This window comes from Gracilinanus agilis, chromosome 3 (genome assembly GCF_016433145.1).
Source record: "Gracilinanus agilis isolate LMUSP501 chromosome 3, AgileGrace, whole genome shotgun sequence".
NCBI lineage: Eukaryota > Metazoa > Chordata > Mammalia > Didelphimorphia > Didelphidae > Gracilinanus > Gracilinanus agilis.
Genome location: NC_058132.1, coordinates 266,140,277 through 266,154,429, shown reverse-complemented (window position 1 = coordinate 266,154,429; position 14,153 = coordinate 266,140,277). Strand labels below are relative to the sequence as shown.

The window sequence follows — 14,153 nt, the reverse complement described above, 5'->3', positions numbered from 1 at the left end:
GTTATTCAGTCATGTTTAGTGATATCCAATGCTTCATGACTCCATTAGGGATTTTCTTGGCAAAGATACTGGAATGGTTTGTCATTTCTTTCTCCAGCTCACTTTACAGAAGAGGAAACTGAGGCAAACAAGTTTAAGTGACTTGCTCAAGGTCACAAAGCTAATAAATGTCTGAAGCGAGAGTTGAACTTGGAAAGATGAGTCTTCCTGAATCCAGGTCCACCACTCTATCCACTGTGCCCCCCTACCTGCCCACAGGAAGAAGTAGGCCATCATTTACTAATGTTAAAGGGCTAATTTAGTTAAGAATGTGACTTTACCTTATAGCAAGAAAGCCCTGTTGGTAAACTGTGCCATCCACTGGGACAAGGATCATCAGGTTTAGGAACCATTTGCTCATGCTCTGGGGGCCCAATTCTTTTCTTGCAAATAGAGAGTGCTTTGAAACTTTTACAATCCTTGACCTCCCATTTTCCAAGTGATTTTCCACTTGCAATAGCCACACATCCACCAGGTGAAGCTAGAATTCAGTAAGCAAGTTAAAAGATTTTTTTTTAAACAATAACTCCCACGACTCCTAGTGTCTCTCTTCTTTCTTTGGAATAAAGAGGAGGGAAAAGGGGAGTAAGGATGGAGGAAGTGAAAGAAATAAAGAATTGAAGATCTCAGTAAATAGGCATTAAGCAGCTAGATTCAGGCTTCAAAACAAAATAACACTCATGATAATGTGATCATAGATTTTTTTTTTAGCAGGGTTATTCTGGAAGCTATGTGTAAGAACTACTGGCAAAAACTGGAACAAGAAAAGACTCAAAATCTGAAGGGAACCAAGAAAAGTCTAGGGAAATTGGAACCAAGATATAAAAAAAGCTTCTTTTTCTTCTTAGTTGCCACCAAATAAAGAAATTATATCCTTTTTCACACTTTATATTTTTATTGTGTCTAAGGATATAGCAGCATTCTGCAGTCCGTAAAGAAGGGCATCTTTTTGATTTCCTTCAAGTTTTGAGATCAGGGGCTGCTGATGTGTAATGAAATCTGAGCTAGAGCAGGAAGAGACCCTCTGCTAGCTGTACTTCCCTCCTTTCTAGGACTCAAGGGCTAATGGTGGCAGGAGCCACTTGCTTGGATATGTACTGGTTAGGACCCAGAAATCTAGTTCTCATGGAATGGCTAGGGATCCCTGAAATATAAATTCTCAGGTCAGACTTATTTTCCAAAATACCATATCATATAAGATAAAAGGAAGAGAACTTAGAGATCGTTCAATTCAACCATTCTTAGCTTTTGCACCTTTAGCACCTTGTATAGTACCAACTATACAGTAGGAACTTAATAAATGTTTGCTAATTGGAAGGAATCTAATTGACAAGGAAATTGGGTACTTCTTTAAGGTTAAGCTGGTTAGTAACAGAACTTAAAATTGAACATAGGTAATTTAGCTTCAAAATCAGAATTCTAGTAATTACTGAAAGATTTGGGAAAAAAGATTCTTTGGAATTGTCTCTAAATCATAGTTTCATGGGAAATCATGAATGCTTAATCAAGGTTTGACTCTAGACTTGGAACTAGAAAACTTTCTTAATAGAAAATATTTATATCAAACTTTAAGGCTTACATTATCTCATTTTCTCATTACAACAACAATCCTGGGAAATAGGTACTATTCTCATTACCACTTTACAGATGAGGAAACTGATGCAGAAGGAGATCAAAACACATTTCCAGTGTCACAAAGCCAACAAACTTGGGTTTTCCTTACTTCAGATCCACTAGCTTGCTTACTTCCCTTCCCAGCCTCAAACACACAGAGCTACATATTCCCTCTCTGCCAAGAGGAGTAGAAAGTTCAGAAATAATAATAACTAATACTTATATAGAGCTTACTATATTCCAGTCACTGTGCTAAATGCTTTATATTTTTATCTCATTTGACTCTCATGACAAGTTTAGGAGGTAGATGTTTTATTATCCCCATTTTGTAGTTAAGGAAACTGAGGAAAACAGAAATTACTTGATTTGTCAAAGGTCACATAATTGGTAAGTGCCTGAGGCTATGTTTGAACTCTGGTCTTCCTATCTCCAGGTCCTGGGTTTAATCCATTCTGCCACTTAACTGTCTATAAAATTCAAACTTTCCCACTCTACTGAATAGAGGAAAGAGTGCTAATGGCTTCTGTTGAGTCCCAAATTATAGCTACTATGCCAGAGAAGAACAAGCAAAATATACATAATTCAAAGACTAAAAAAAGCTAAGAAAGCCTTAACTGTTAAAAAAAAAGAAACAGATTAGAGAAAGTAGGATGTTTTGTAATTTATTACTATAAGTCTAACCAATTTAACTACAGTCAGTCATCAAAACCATTCAGAGAGAGACTACTTTACTTGTAGGTGAAGTTAAACCCCACCTATCTTGGTCTTGCCTTTGTCTAACTACCTTTTATGAATAGTAGGACCCGGAAATTATTTGAAATAGGACAAGGGATTAAAGAAACAAGCAGCAAACAAGTAATGAAAATAGGTGTATTATTCAATAATGGCATTTCTGGATTTTGTCTGAAGTAATAAAAGGGGTATGAACATAAGCTTTACTTATTAAGAGCTATGTCACTAGGCAGTAATCTACATGAGATGTGCTGGTGGTCTAAACTATTCCATTGAAAAGCATTTTTTTGTATCACAGAGCACTCAATCAACAAATAAACAGCTGTTAAATGCTTACTATGTGCCAGGTAACATGCCAAACACTAAGAATGCAAAGGCAAAAATGATAGAGTCTATCTTGAAGGAGCTTACGTTACTTTAAAAAAATTAATTTTTATTTTATTTTCCCCCAATTACATGTAAAAATAGTTCTCAACATCTTTCAAAGTCTCTGAAGCCTCTCCCTCCTTCTCTTTCAGGAGATGATTAGTGGATTTTTCAATTTCTATTTTTCACTCTGACTCTAGAACATCAAGGCAGTTTTTTTCCTTGATAATTTCTTGAAAGATGAGGTGTAATCTCATTTTTTGATCATGGCTTTCAGGTAGTCTAATAATTCTTAAGATCATCTCTCATGGATTTATTTTTCAGGTCAGTTATTTTTTCAATGAGATATTTCACATTTTCTATTTTTTCATTCATTTGACTTTTGTTGTTTCTTGATGTCTCATGGAGTCATTAGCTTCTACTTGCCCAGTTGTAATTTTTAAGGCATGTTTTTCTTGAATGAGTTTTTGTGTCTCCTTTTACTTTTGGTCTTTTAATTTAAAAAAACTGTTAAAGTTGAGCTCCATAACTGTGGTGAAGGGAGGACTGTTCCAAGTTTCAGGTTCTTTGCTCAGCTGCCTTCAGAGCTGATTCTGGGGATCTATCTGCTTTTGGCTCTTCCAAGGTGATATGATCTAAGGGAAGGTATGTTTAATACTCTTCCAGTCTGTGGTAAGGTCTTTAAGTAATCACAAACACTCTTTTCCCCCTTGGAATTATGATCAGGGTCTCTTGCATTCCTGTCACTGCAAGCACTGGTGTTTGGTTGTGATACTCCTCACCCTATGGTCATATCCCTGGACTTTGACCTGATTCTGTGAATGGGTAATGCAACAAGAATCTTGCACTGAAAGTCAGCAAAGGGATCCCTGCCATCTCCTGCCATCTGAGCAGTTGTTGGACCACCATCTGCAGTCAAGAACTCTACAAGTCTTTGCTGCTATTTTAGCTAGCCTAAAGCTTATTGCTATGGTGGGGTCTACTCTGGCACTGTGTTTCGCCTCCACCCTGGAGTGCTATATCTCTCTTGCCAGTTTTATAAGTTGTTTTCTGTCGAAAAACTACTTTAAAAATAACTCTTACCTTCCATCTTATAATTAATACTGTGTATCACAGAAGAGTGATAAGGACTAGGCAACTGGAGTTAAGTGACTTGCCCAGGGTCACACAGCTAGGAAGTGCCTAAGGCCAGATTTGAACCCAGGACCTCCCATCTCTAGGTCTGACTCTCAACCCACTGAGCCACTCAGCTGCCCTCTGACATTGGAATTTGAACCTAGGTCCTCTCTCTCTAAATCCAATGCCTCACTATACCACATTGCCTGAAACACTTTGGAGATTGTTCCCTTTGGTTTGATGGCCAAGGACCTAATAGATAAGATACACTTACTGCTCTTATATGTGGACTGTAATTAGATTTTTACCTAAAACCTTTTTATTCCCTTCAGAGACCAATACAAAGCTCTCCATTCAATAATCCCCTTAACACAAACATTTGTCCAACTAAATTAAATGTTATTGTTAACAAAACCAAATTTCAGCGAAGCCCTTAAACAGAGAAGACATTTGGGAAAGTTTAAGTTTAACAAGGCAACTTATTCTACTTCTTTCAAAGGTGAGGCACTTACCTGGCTCAAGAGAATTCCAGTTTACATAGGTTACAACTGGCTTTGTCCCATTTACATTTGGCCAATTATACTCTCCTCGTGAATCTTCATCTCTCAAGCCAGTCCAAAAGTATTTTCCTATACCTCTACTGTACTTTTTAATCATGTTATTTAAGTATTCTTGCTCAAATCTGTGAAAGAAGGTTCAAATGATTTTTTGTGTTATTTTACAGTATCAAATTAATTCATAGGTGAAAGAGTCTAGCATTCTCCTTAATAATCAACAAATGATGGGAAAGCAAGGTGACTCAGTGGATTGAGAGCCAGGGAATGGAGGCAGGAGGTCCTGGGTTCAAATATGATCTCAGATACTTTCTAGCTGTGTGACCCTGGGCAAGTCACTAAACCCCTGTAGCCCAGCTCATACCGCTCTTCTGCCTTGAAATTTATTGTCAATTCTAAGGAAGAAGATACAGTTTTTAATAAAAAAAATTTTTAGAAGAATCAAGGAGCACTTACTAAGTACCTATTTTATGCCAAGCACTCTACTGGGTACTAGGGATACAAAGACAAAGATGAAACACGTATGGCTACACTAAGAGACATGTACATATGTGTGCATACACACGTGCATATGCTTTTGTCCATAGACATTGCACATATAATATATACAAATGCATATGCATATATAAAATAAATATATAAATCAAAGTAACTTTTTTGGGGGGGATAGCAAGCGAGGAGTTCACAAAATCTCTCATGAATAAGCTAACACTTGAGGTGAACTCTGAAGGAAATTAAGGACTGACAATAGGAGGCAGAGGAAGGGAGGGAATACATTCTGAGTATGGAGATCAGTCTGGGCAAAGGCAAGGATAAAGGAGATGGTGTGTCATGTGTGAGAACCAGTAAGAAGGCCATTTTGGCTAGATTGGAGAATTTGTGAAGAGGAGTAATCTCTAGCAAAGCCCACTTGTGAAGAGTCTGAAATGCCATCTAGAGAAGTTTGGTTTTTAACCCCAAAGGTAATCGTGAGATGTGGGGATGTGTTGAGTGGGCAAAGGACAAGGTCAAACTTGTACTTTAAGAAAATCATACTGGTAGCTCTGCAGAGAATGTCTTTTTTCCCCTCCCCTCTAAAGGAGAAAGGCTTGAGGCAAGAAGACCTATGAAGAGAGTACTAGAATTATCCAGATGACAAAGCAAAAAGAAGAAAACTGTGGTGCATTTGAGTAAGGAGAAAGATATTGCAGAGGAAGAAATTGTATAATTTGGTGAAAGATTAGATAAAACTGATGCCTTCTTATATGAAGCAGAGAGCGCACTGGCTTCTGAATTTAGAGGACTTGAGTTCAAGTTTTGCCATTAATATTTAAAATTTGTGTGATCTTGGACAAGTCACTTAACTTTTCTGGGCCTCAGTTTCCTCATCTGTAAAATGAAAGGGTTTGGCTAGATAGTTTTTGGGATTCCTTCCAGCCTCAGATGCTTCTTTGAACACCTCACTTATCTAATTGCTATCATACCTGCTAGTTATCGTCAGATTGCAGTGAATTCCAAAGGGGACTTCATCCTTATATAGCTTATAACAAGCTTCTCCATGCCTTTCCCAGCCCTAAATAAGAACAGATAATTACTACAGAGTATCCCAAGATAGGCAACAAAGTACTGACTCAAACAAAGTACTGGGGTACTTAATTGGGGAGGGGGTGCGGCATAGCAGCTTAAAGTCTGTATGTGCTGAGGATAGGCTATAATACACTCTAGATACAGGAAGGACACAAGGCATATGGCTATACCAATCCCAAAATACAGTAGTATTTGAAATAATAATTATGTATGTTTTTGTACAATCCTAGGGTGTGTAATAACATCTCAACATACAAGTCTCCAAATACAAATTTTACAAACCTTTGGTTGGACTCCACACAAGAATCATTTTGGGAATTTGGTGAAGCTATGGATCTTTTCTGAGAATACTGTTTTTAAATGCATAAAATAAAATACTCAGGATTCCAGAGGAAACCAATGATTGAAAAACACAACAAAATACTTTAAAAACAAGTTCACAGACTCTTAGGTTAAGAACTCCTCTTCTCGAAACATTTTCTCCTTCTAAACTCATTTTCTTCCCCCCCCCCCCCCCAAAACCATTTCTAGCCACGATGGACTCCACATTTGCTTAGGGATTTCAATATACCTCTTCCTGAGGGCAGTCCTTATCCAATCTTGTTTCGTTGACTGTTTTTCCTATTTTCTTACATACATACTTGAATTTCTTTTCACAAGACTGGACTCTCCAGTGACCTAACTGTGGTAAAACAATTAGAAAAGTTGCTTATGGGAAGAAAAAAAGAATTTGTTATAAGCTTCAAAACTGAACTTTGAGTTGGCTCTCTTCTCATCACCAAACAATAATGATGGGAGCCCCATAGAGAGAATCATTTGAACTACAGGGACACTGCCCCAGATACACTGTCAGTATCACATCAGGGTCCTATGGGAGACTAATTTCATTTTCTCATGAGCTTTATCATCACTCTTAATAGACTACATTATCCTTTGAGACAAGACTAGAGGTGAGGAGACTAAGTTTCAAAGAGAATAGAACACGTGGTAATCTATTACATGACTTCTAGTATGGCTAAGATTCACACACAATTATTGCCCTTGGGCATTCACTTAGCTTTTCTGGGTTTCTGTTTCCCTATCTGTAAAAGGGGAATGACATGTACTTTCTAGAATTCATATGTAAAGGAACAACATGCTATAGTGAATAGAGTTCTAGAATTGGAATCAGGAAGATTTAGATTCATATCCTGCCTTTGACAGTGGCTGTGTGCCTGTATGTCAAGCAACTTCTCTGTGCCTCAGTTTCCACATTTGTCAAATAAGGATATTAAACATGATGACCCCTATGGTCCCTTCCGACTCAGAATTTTAGAAGCCTATAATCTCCAGGTGAAAATACTTTGTAGACTTTAAGACATTATGTATGTGAATTCTCATCATTGGTTATACTGCTTTTAAAAAAGTCTGAAAGAACTTATTTTCCTTACATTTTAAACTAGGGATTCCCACAGACAAATGGAGAGGGGATATTATTGTAGGGCTCCTGCAACTGATGGCTATGATTCATTTCACAATGATTGGTTTGTGGTTTCCACAACCCTTTTGATAATGTATAAAGATATATTTGTTAGAATTTTTTGACTGCCAGGCCTATTCTTCTCTTGGGGAATGTGAATAAACCAATACTGCTTGCTAAAAAGTAAGATATATGAATAATACACATCAATACATAGGTATAGTATTAAACATTAAGGCCTTTATCTCCCCGTTAGGATTTTCTTTTTTGGAGAAGGTTTATTCCCTCCTTCCCTATTGAGACTGAGTTAGGGTCTGTATGTAGAATTCCAAGGGGAAAAGATCAATAAGCACTTCCATAAAGCTTTTGGTTCTCACTTGGAAGACCAATCTAAGGACAGGAATGGAACCAGCCCAAGAATTTCAAATTGGCTCCCATTCTACTTGCCTATGCAGTTTTCAGTATTTTTGCACTTTCCTTTCACCTTGGAAACCAGCCAATGTTTCTCCCCATTTCCTTAATTATAACTTCATCAAGAAGTATCCATCAGAATCCAAAGAGTCCCATAGCACTGTTCCATAGACAAGATCTACAGTCCTTCCCCCCCCACCCCTGCTCCCCTTAAACCCTTACCTTGTATCTTAGGATCAATACTCTGTATTAGTTCTAAGCAGAAGAGTGGTAAGGACTAGACAATGAGAGTTAAGTGACTTGCTCAGGGTCACACAGCTAGGAAGTGTCTGAGACCAGATTTAAACCTAGGACCTCCTGTCTCTATTCCCTGGCTCTTAATCAACTGCCAAGTCACCCAGCTACCCTCTATAGTCCTTTTGTTAGCTAACCACAAGTAAATAAAGAAACATCATAGTTCCATATTTACATTTCACTCAATTCAACTAATCACTACACTCAAAGCATAGATTTGAAAAGCAGAGAACAGAAAACAACTTGTTCTCCAACTAGTCACTATCTTGGAATCCCCCAAAAGGAGGGAAAATTTCTACCACCCATCACAGATAGGACTTTTCCCATAGAAAAAAAGAGAAAGCTCAGAAGTGCTCTTTGGAGGGGCTGCCACATCACTCCATCACTCATGATACCACATCACTCCTCCCCTCATCAGCCACCTGGCAAATAACATCTTCTAAGGAGTCTCTTTTGGACTCATACTCTCTTGCAAGAGTTTTCTTCACTTCGTCTTTCTGGTGTAGATGCTGACTTTCTCAATTGAAGAGGCATTTGCTGACAAATAGAGGAACTGAAATGGGTGACAGAAACCGATAGAGTCTCCTCATTTAAAAAATTTTCAGACTCATATAGAGAGCCCAAATGAATTCCAATGTCTGTAGTGAAAAGGTATCTAATGTATAACTACTCATGTGTGTGGTTGAACTGGACTTAAAAGAGGTCATGGGAATTGAGACTGAGGAACTGAGAGATGAGACTACAAGAATGGAGAAGAAGGTAGGGTGGAAATATTAAGCGAGGCTATTGGAGTTATTGGAAAGGAGAGTGGATACCCACAAAACAACAACGACAACAAAGATCCTGCTAGGATGGGATGGATTTTAAAGGGAGAGGTGACTGCTAAGGGATGCTGATGGAGACAGGGTATAAAAGTGGGAATGGAGAGCCTGATGTATAATGACTTCATTCCTTGGCTCCATGTGAGAAAAAGGAAAGTCAGTTTTGAAGAGGAAGCCAAGAGATGCATCTTGAGGGGAAAAACCTGGGTTTTCAGTGAGCATCAGAATATGGAAAGAATATTAGAAGAGACCTAGGTTGAAGGAAAGTTTGATAATTATAAAGGAAGGCTCCAGAAGGCATAGTGAAAGGAAGGACAGTGAAAGAGAGGTTATGAAATAAGTTCAAAGGGAAAAGGATTTTCATCTAGGCAGAAGGTAATTCTAAATTGCAGGGATTAGGAATTTACTAGTTGTAGTGTAAGGAGAATGCCAAGTAGAGGATAACATCATAAACACAAAGAACCATCCCAAGCCAAAACAAAATATTTGACTATGTGCATGAGGTGACCAAATCATCTTGAATATAATCCTAATAGGAACAACTCTTTGTTTTAAACTGTTGTATGGCTAGAATTTCAAATTATCAGGGCATCTAGGTGGCTCAGTGGCTAGAGAGCCAGGTCTGGAGATGGAACCTCTTGGGGTCAAATCTGGCCTTAGACAGTGCCTTGCTTTGTGACCCTGGGCAAGTCAATTAACCCCCAATTGCCTAATACTTACCATTCTTCTGCTTTGAATTGATTGCTATTATGGAATCTAAGACAGAAGGTAAGTTTTTTAAAAGGAATTTAATATTAACAATAATTTTAAAGGAATTAACATTACCATTAATATTAAAGGAATTTAATTTTACCATGACAATAATCTTTTGAGTTTTTGTGGCTACTATTCTTTTTCAAATGAAGTATATACGGCTAGTATTTATGCTGAAATCTTGTTCTAAATATCAGAATAATTTCTATAGATGCCTGGAACACAGGAGAAGCTTAATATATGCTTGCTGACTTGATTAAAAGGAAATGATGCCAGAAATCTCTGCTGTAGGATCATTGCACCCTGTGTTTACAGGATCATGGAGGAATGGTGGAAGAACTCTAATTTTACAGGTGAGGAAGATGAGACCCAGGGAGGTGACTTACCCAAGGTCATATAAGTAAAGATTATTAGAGTAGGGATTGGAACTCAGGTTGACTCACCCCAGAGTCAGTGTAGAAGCTAAATCTGTTTCAGAATTCTAAACAGAATGGTATATAAATGGTTCTATAGATGATCGTGGTAGAGTGCCTTTAGTTTAGTATAGGCAGGGAAGGGTTTGTTATTTGTTTGATAGGACATCATCAGTTGTCATTATTACTGTTGCTCATTGTTTCAGTTGCATTTGACTCCTTGTGACCCCATTTGGGATTTTCTTGGTAAAGATATTGGAGCGGTTTGCCATTTCCTTCTCCAGCTTATTTTACAGGTGAGGAAACTGAGGCAAACAGGGGTAAGTGACTTATCCAGGGTTACACAACTAGTAAGTATCTGAGGCCAGATTTGAACGCATGAAGATGAGTCTTCCTGATTCCTGGCCCCATATTTTCTATTGGCAAATCTTTGTTGACTCTGCTCAGTGGCTGAAAGACAGAGAGTGAATAAAGACTCCGCTCAATGTGTTCAGTATGTGAGGAGCCTGGGAATATTTAACAAGGGTCTTTTACATGCCAATCACTGGTACAGGCACTGGGTTTACAAATAAAAAGAATGAAACAATTCTTGCTTTGGAGGAATCCTATTCTAATGGGATTGGGGAGAGAGAGAAGTGTATTGTATGTGTCTCTGTGTGTGTACGTATGTACAGAATATAAAGGAATTGTAAATCAATATAAGATAAATACTAAGTATTTAGGTAGAGAGGATAAGAATAGCTTAGTTTGCATTTAACCTTTACTTCACTTATTCAGTACAGACTGGGAGAAACCTTATCTGCTAGATGCTGCTTCTCCCTTTCCCAATTTTACTAACAAACAAACTGAGGCTCCTGTTCATTTAAAAAAATATTCTCGTGGTCAGATTGAACAACAACATTATGGACAAATTCCAGATGTTTCCTACCTTTCCTGAATAGCAAACACAGTTAGGAGTTTTGTTGTAGGGAACATTTGGCTCATTTTGATCCCAGTAAGTAAGAGTCACTTCAGTTCCATCCGACCACTTGAATAAGGCTGGTATCTCATTATTCTTAAGACCTGTCCATATTTCTTCCTTGGTTTCTAAAAGGAGAGAGTTCATAGATTAGTGAATTAAATCCTTAGGTGAGTAGCAAATTTTGAAGTATCAAATGTCTTTACACTTAATTAAACTAATTCATTTCAGGGCGTAAAGTATGCTTTTAAAAAAAGTTTCTCCCTCAAAGCTGCTATGATAGTTCTCTGCTTATTCTTTCTCAGAAAAATTATAATCAGTCAACAAGCATTTATAAAATTCCAGACATTATGCAAAGTGCTGAGATTATATATGTATATATATTATTATTATTATTATTTTTATTTTATAAATTAGGTATAGATCAGTATCTCACACTAAGTACTGGGATTATAAAGATAAAAAGCAAAAGAAAGTTCCTACCCGCAAGGAGTTTATATTCTGTCAGGGAGACAATAACTAGAGATGTACGTATACACTGAAAATACACAAAATGATTATAAGGTAGTTTGGGGAAGAAACGCTGATCCTTTCCAGCTATATGGATGGAGGTGAGAATGATTAAATAAACTTTCTTTCCCCAACCTAAGTCTAAAGGGCTAAGTTAAGGTCCTTGAAGGCAGCTACTGTTTTTGTTTAGGCTTCTATCTGAATCTTTAGTAATTGCTTAATAAATGCATATTGACTGCCTGCCTGGAAATAAAGAAGCAGGGTTTTTGGACTTTGGCTTTTGGATCTTGGTTCTTATCTTTGTCCTTTATGCTACTGAGCAATTAAGTGAAATAAAAATAGTTAATGAATTCAGAAACAGATCCCTCCCAAACCTGTCCTGGAGGAGGAGGAGCCTGGCAGCTCAATTCCATTTTCTCCTCTTTTCCCTGAGATCTGAAAATGAGACAACAGCCTCTGGGCTGTGCTCAAGGCCTTTTTCTTCCTAAACAATCATGGAGAAATAAATGGCAGTTGCCTGGGTTATGGTCTCTTTCTCTGCTTTCTCTCTGTTAGGAGCTGGGAAGTCCATTTACTCTTGGGTCTGAAAATCTATTATAATCCATTATCATCATCATTTTCTTTTTAGGAACAGTTACATGATCGATACATTTAGAACTGTCATTAAGGATTGAGTTTTTATTATATAGGAGTTTGTATAGATTAATTTGTATGTTTTTAAATATTCCAATTTTAATTTATTTAAATACTTAAATAATTTGTATGCTTTTAAAAATTCCAATGGCGAGTGCATGTAATGGTAGTTCAGCTCATATTAGATTCGTATGCTATTTACTGAGCTAAGATTGCTCCTCTAGTCCATATTTTGGTAATCCCCATTAAAGAACTCTTTTTTTTTTTAAACCCTTACCTTCCGTCTTGGAGTTGACTCCAAGGCAGAAGAGTGGTAAGGGCTAGGCAATGGGGGTCAAGTGACTTGCCCAGAGTCACACAGCTGGGAAGTGGCTGAGACCAGATTTGAACCCAGGACCTCCCATCTCTAGGGTCTCTAGGTCTGGCTCTCAATCCAATGAGCTACCCCGCTGCCCCCCATTAAAGAACTCTTGAGTGAACTAGAGAGTTAATTATTTAAGTGGCACAATAGACTTGCAGTCAGGAAAAAAATGAAGTCAAATCTTGCCTTAGATACTTGTGAACTGTGTGATTGTAAATCACCTAACCTTTGACTTAGCATCTCTATCTGTAAAATGGGGATAATAATAGCTCCTTTATCCCAGGATTGTTGTGAGGATAACATGAGATAATCTTTTCAAAGCACTCAGAAGACCTTAAAGCACCATATAAATGCAATTTATTAATATTGTTGTTGTTGTTATTGATAGTTTTAGAGATGCACTAAGACTAAAGCCAGAAGATCCCGCAGCTCGATTTCTTTTTTTAGTCCAACCCCCTCAATTTTCTTTTTTTTAATTATAAATATATTTTATTTTACCAATTACATGTAATAACAAATTTACACATAAGTTTCCTGAAATTATATGGCTCAAATTGCCTCCTTTCCCTCCCCGCCCCTGGAGCTGGCAAGCAATTTGATCTGGCTTATACATATATTATCATGTAGAACATATTTCCATGTTGTTCATTTTTGTAAGAGAATAATCTTATAGAGCCAAAACTCCCAAATAAAAACCCAAATAAATCAAAGTGAAAAGTCATATGCTTTGATCTGTACAACTCTTGATTTCTTAGTGGCTCTGAGGGTATATCAATCAGACTTAGTGGCTGGCAGAAATGGAGAGGCATTCCTCTTTGTTGTAGTCTTGTTAACACTTGTATGTCTTGAAATGTTAATGCATAAATATTTGATACTTTCCATAATTATTGTCAATAGTTTCTTCCTTCTATTTGTTCCTCTTATTCTTGATAATGGTACTTAGAAATTCAGGTAATTTTTGCAGGTCTATCTTATATTCCACAACTTTAATAAGTTCATTTATTACCTTTATTCATTTTTTAACTCTTACTTTCCATCTTTGAATCAATACTGTATTTCTTCCAAGGCAGAAATGCAGTAAGAGCTAGGCAATGGGGGTTAAATGATTTGCCCAGGGTCACACAGCTAGAAAATATTTGAGGTCATAATTGAAACCAGAATGTCCTGTCTATGGGTCTGGCTCTCAATCCACTGAGCCACCTAGCTGCTCCACCATTACTTTTTTTACATATGGCTTTAGGTTTTCTAGTTATAGAATCATGCTACCTGCTATATATTTTGATTTCTTCGTTACTGATGTTTAATTACTTTGATTTTTTCACACATCATTGCATTTATGATTTTAAAAATTACATAAGTTTAGAGTCTGCTTTTTTCTTTTAAACAAGAATGCTTCTAACTTTTTTCAGTTTTACATAGTAATACTATGTTGTGGTTTTAGATATATATTTCTAATAATATTTATAAGTGATCTATTGATATGATTTATTGCTTTTATTAACATTTTAAAGGTTTATGTTAGATAGAAATAGAGAGTGGGCATCTCTGTGTTG

General features: G+C 37.1%; 1 protein-coding gene across 1 annotated transcript in view; it reads right to left on the bottom strand.

The window, feature by feature from the left end:
- LY75 (lymphocyte antigen 75) overlaps positions 1–14,153 on the bottom strand; it is a 129,991-nt gene that overhangs the window by 64,786 nt on the left and 51,052 nt on the right. The window contains exons 8-12 of the mRNA XM_044669843.1: positions 11,067–11,224; positions 6,559–6,669; positions 5,885–5,973; positions 4,380–4,549; positions 321–520 (exon numbers count right to left, since the gene is read on the bottom strand). Of these exons, the coding sequence (XP_044525778.1) occupies positions 321–520; positions 4,380–4,549; positions 5,885–5,973; positions 6,559–6,669; positions 11,067–11,224 (728 nt within the window). The remainder of the gene's footprint in view (positions 1–320; positions 521–4,379; positions 4,550–5,884; positions 5,974–6,558; positions 6,670–11,066; positions 11,225–14,153) is intronic.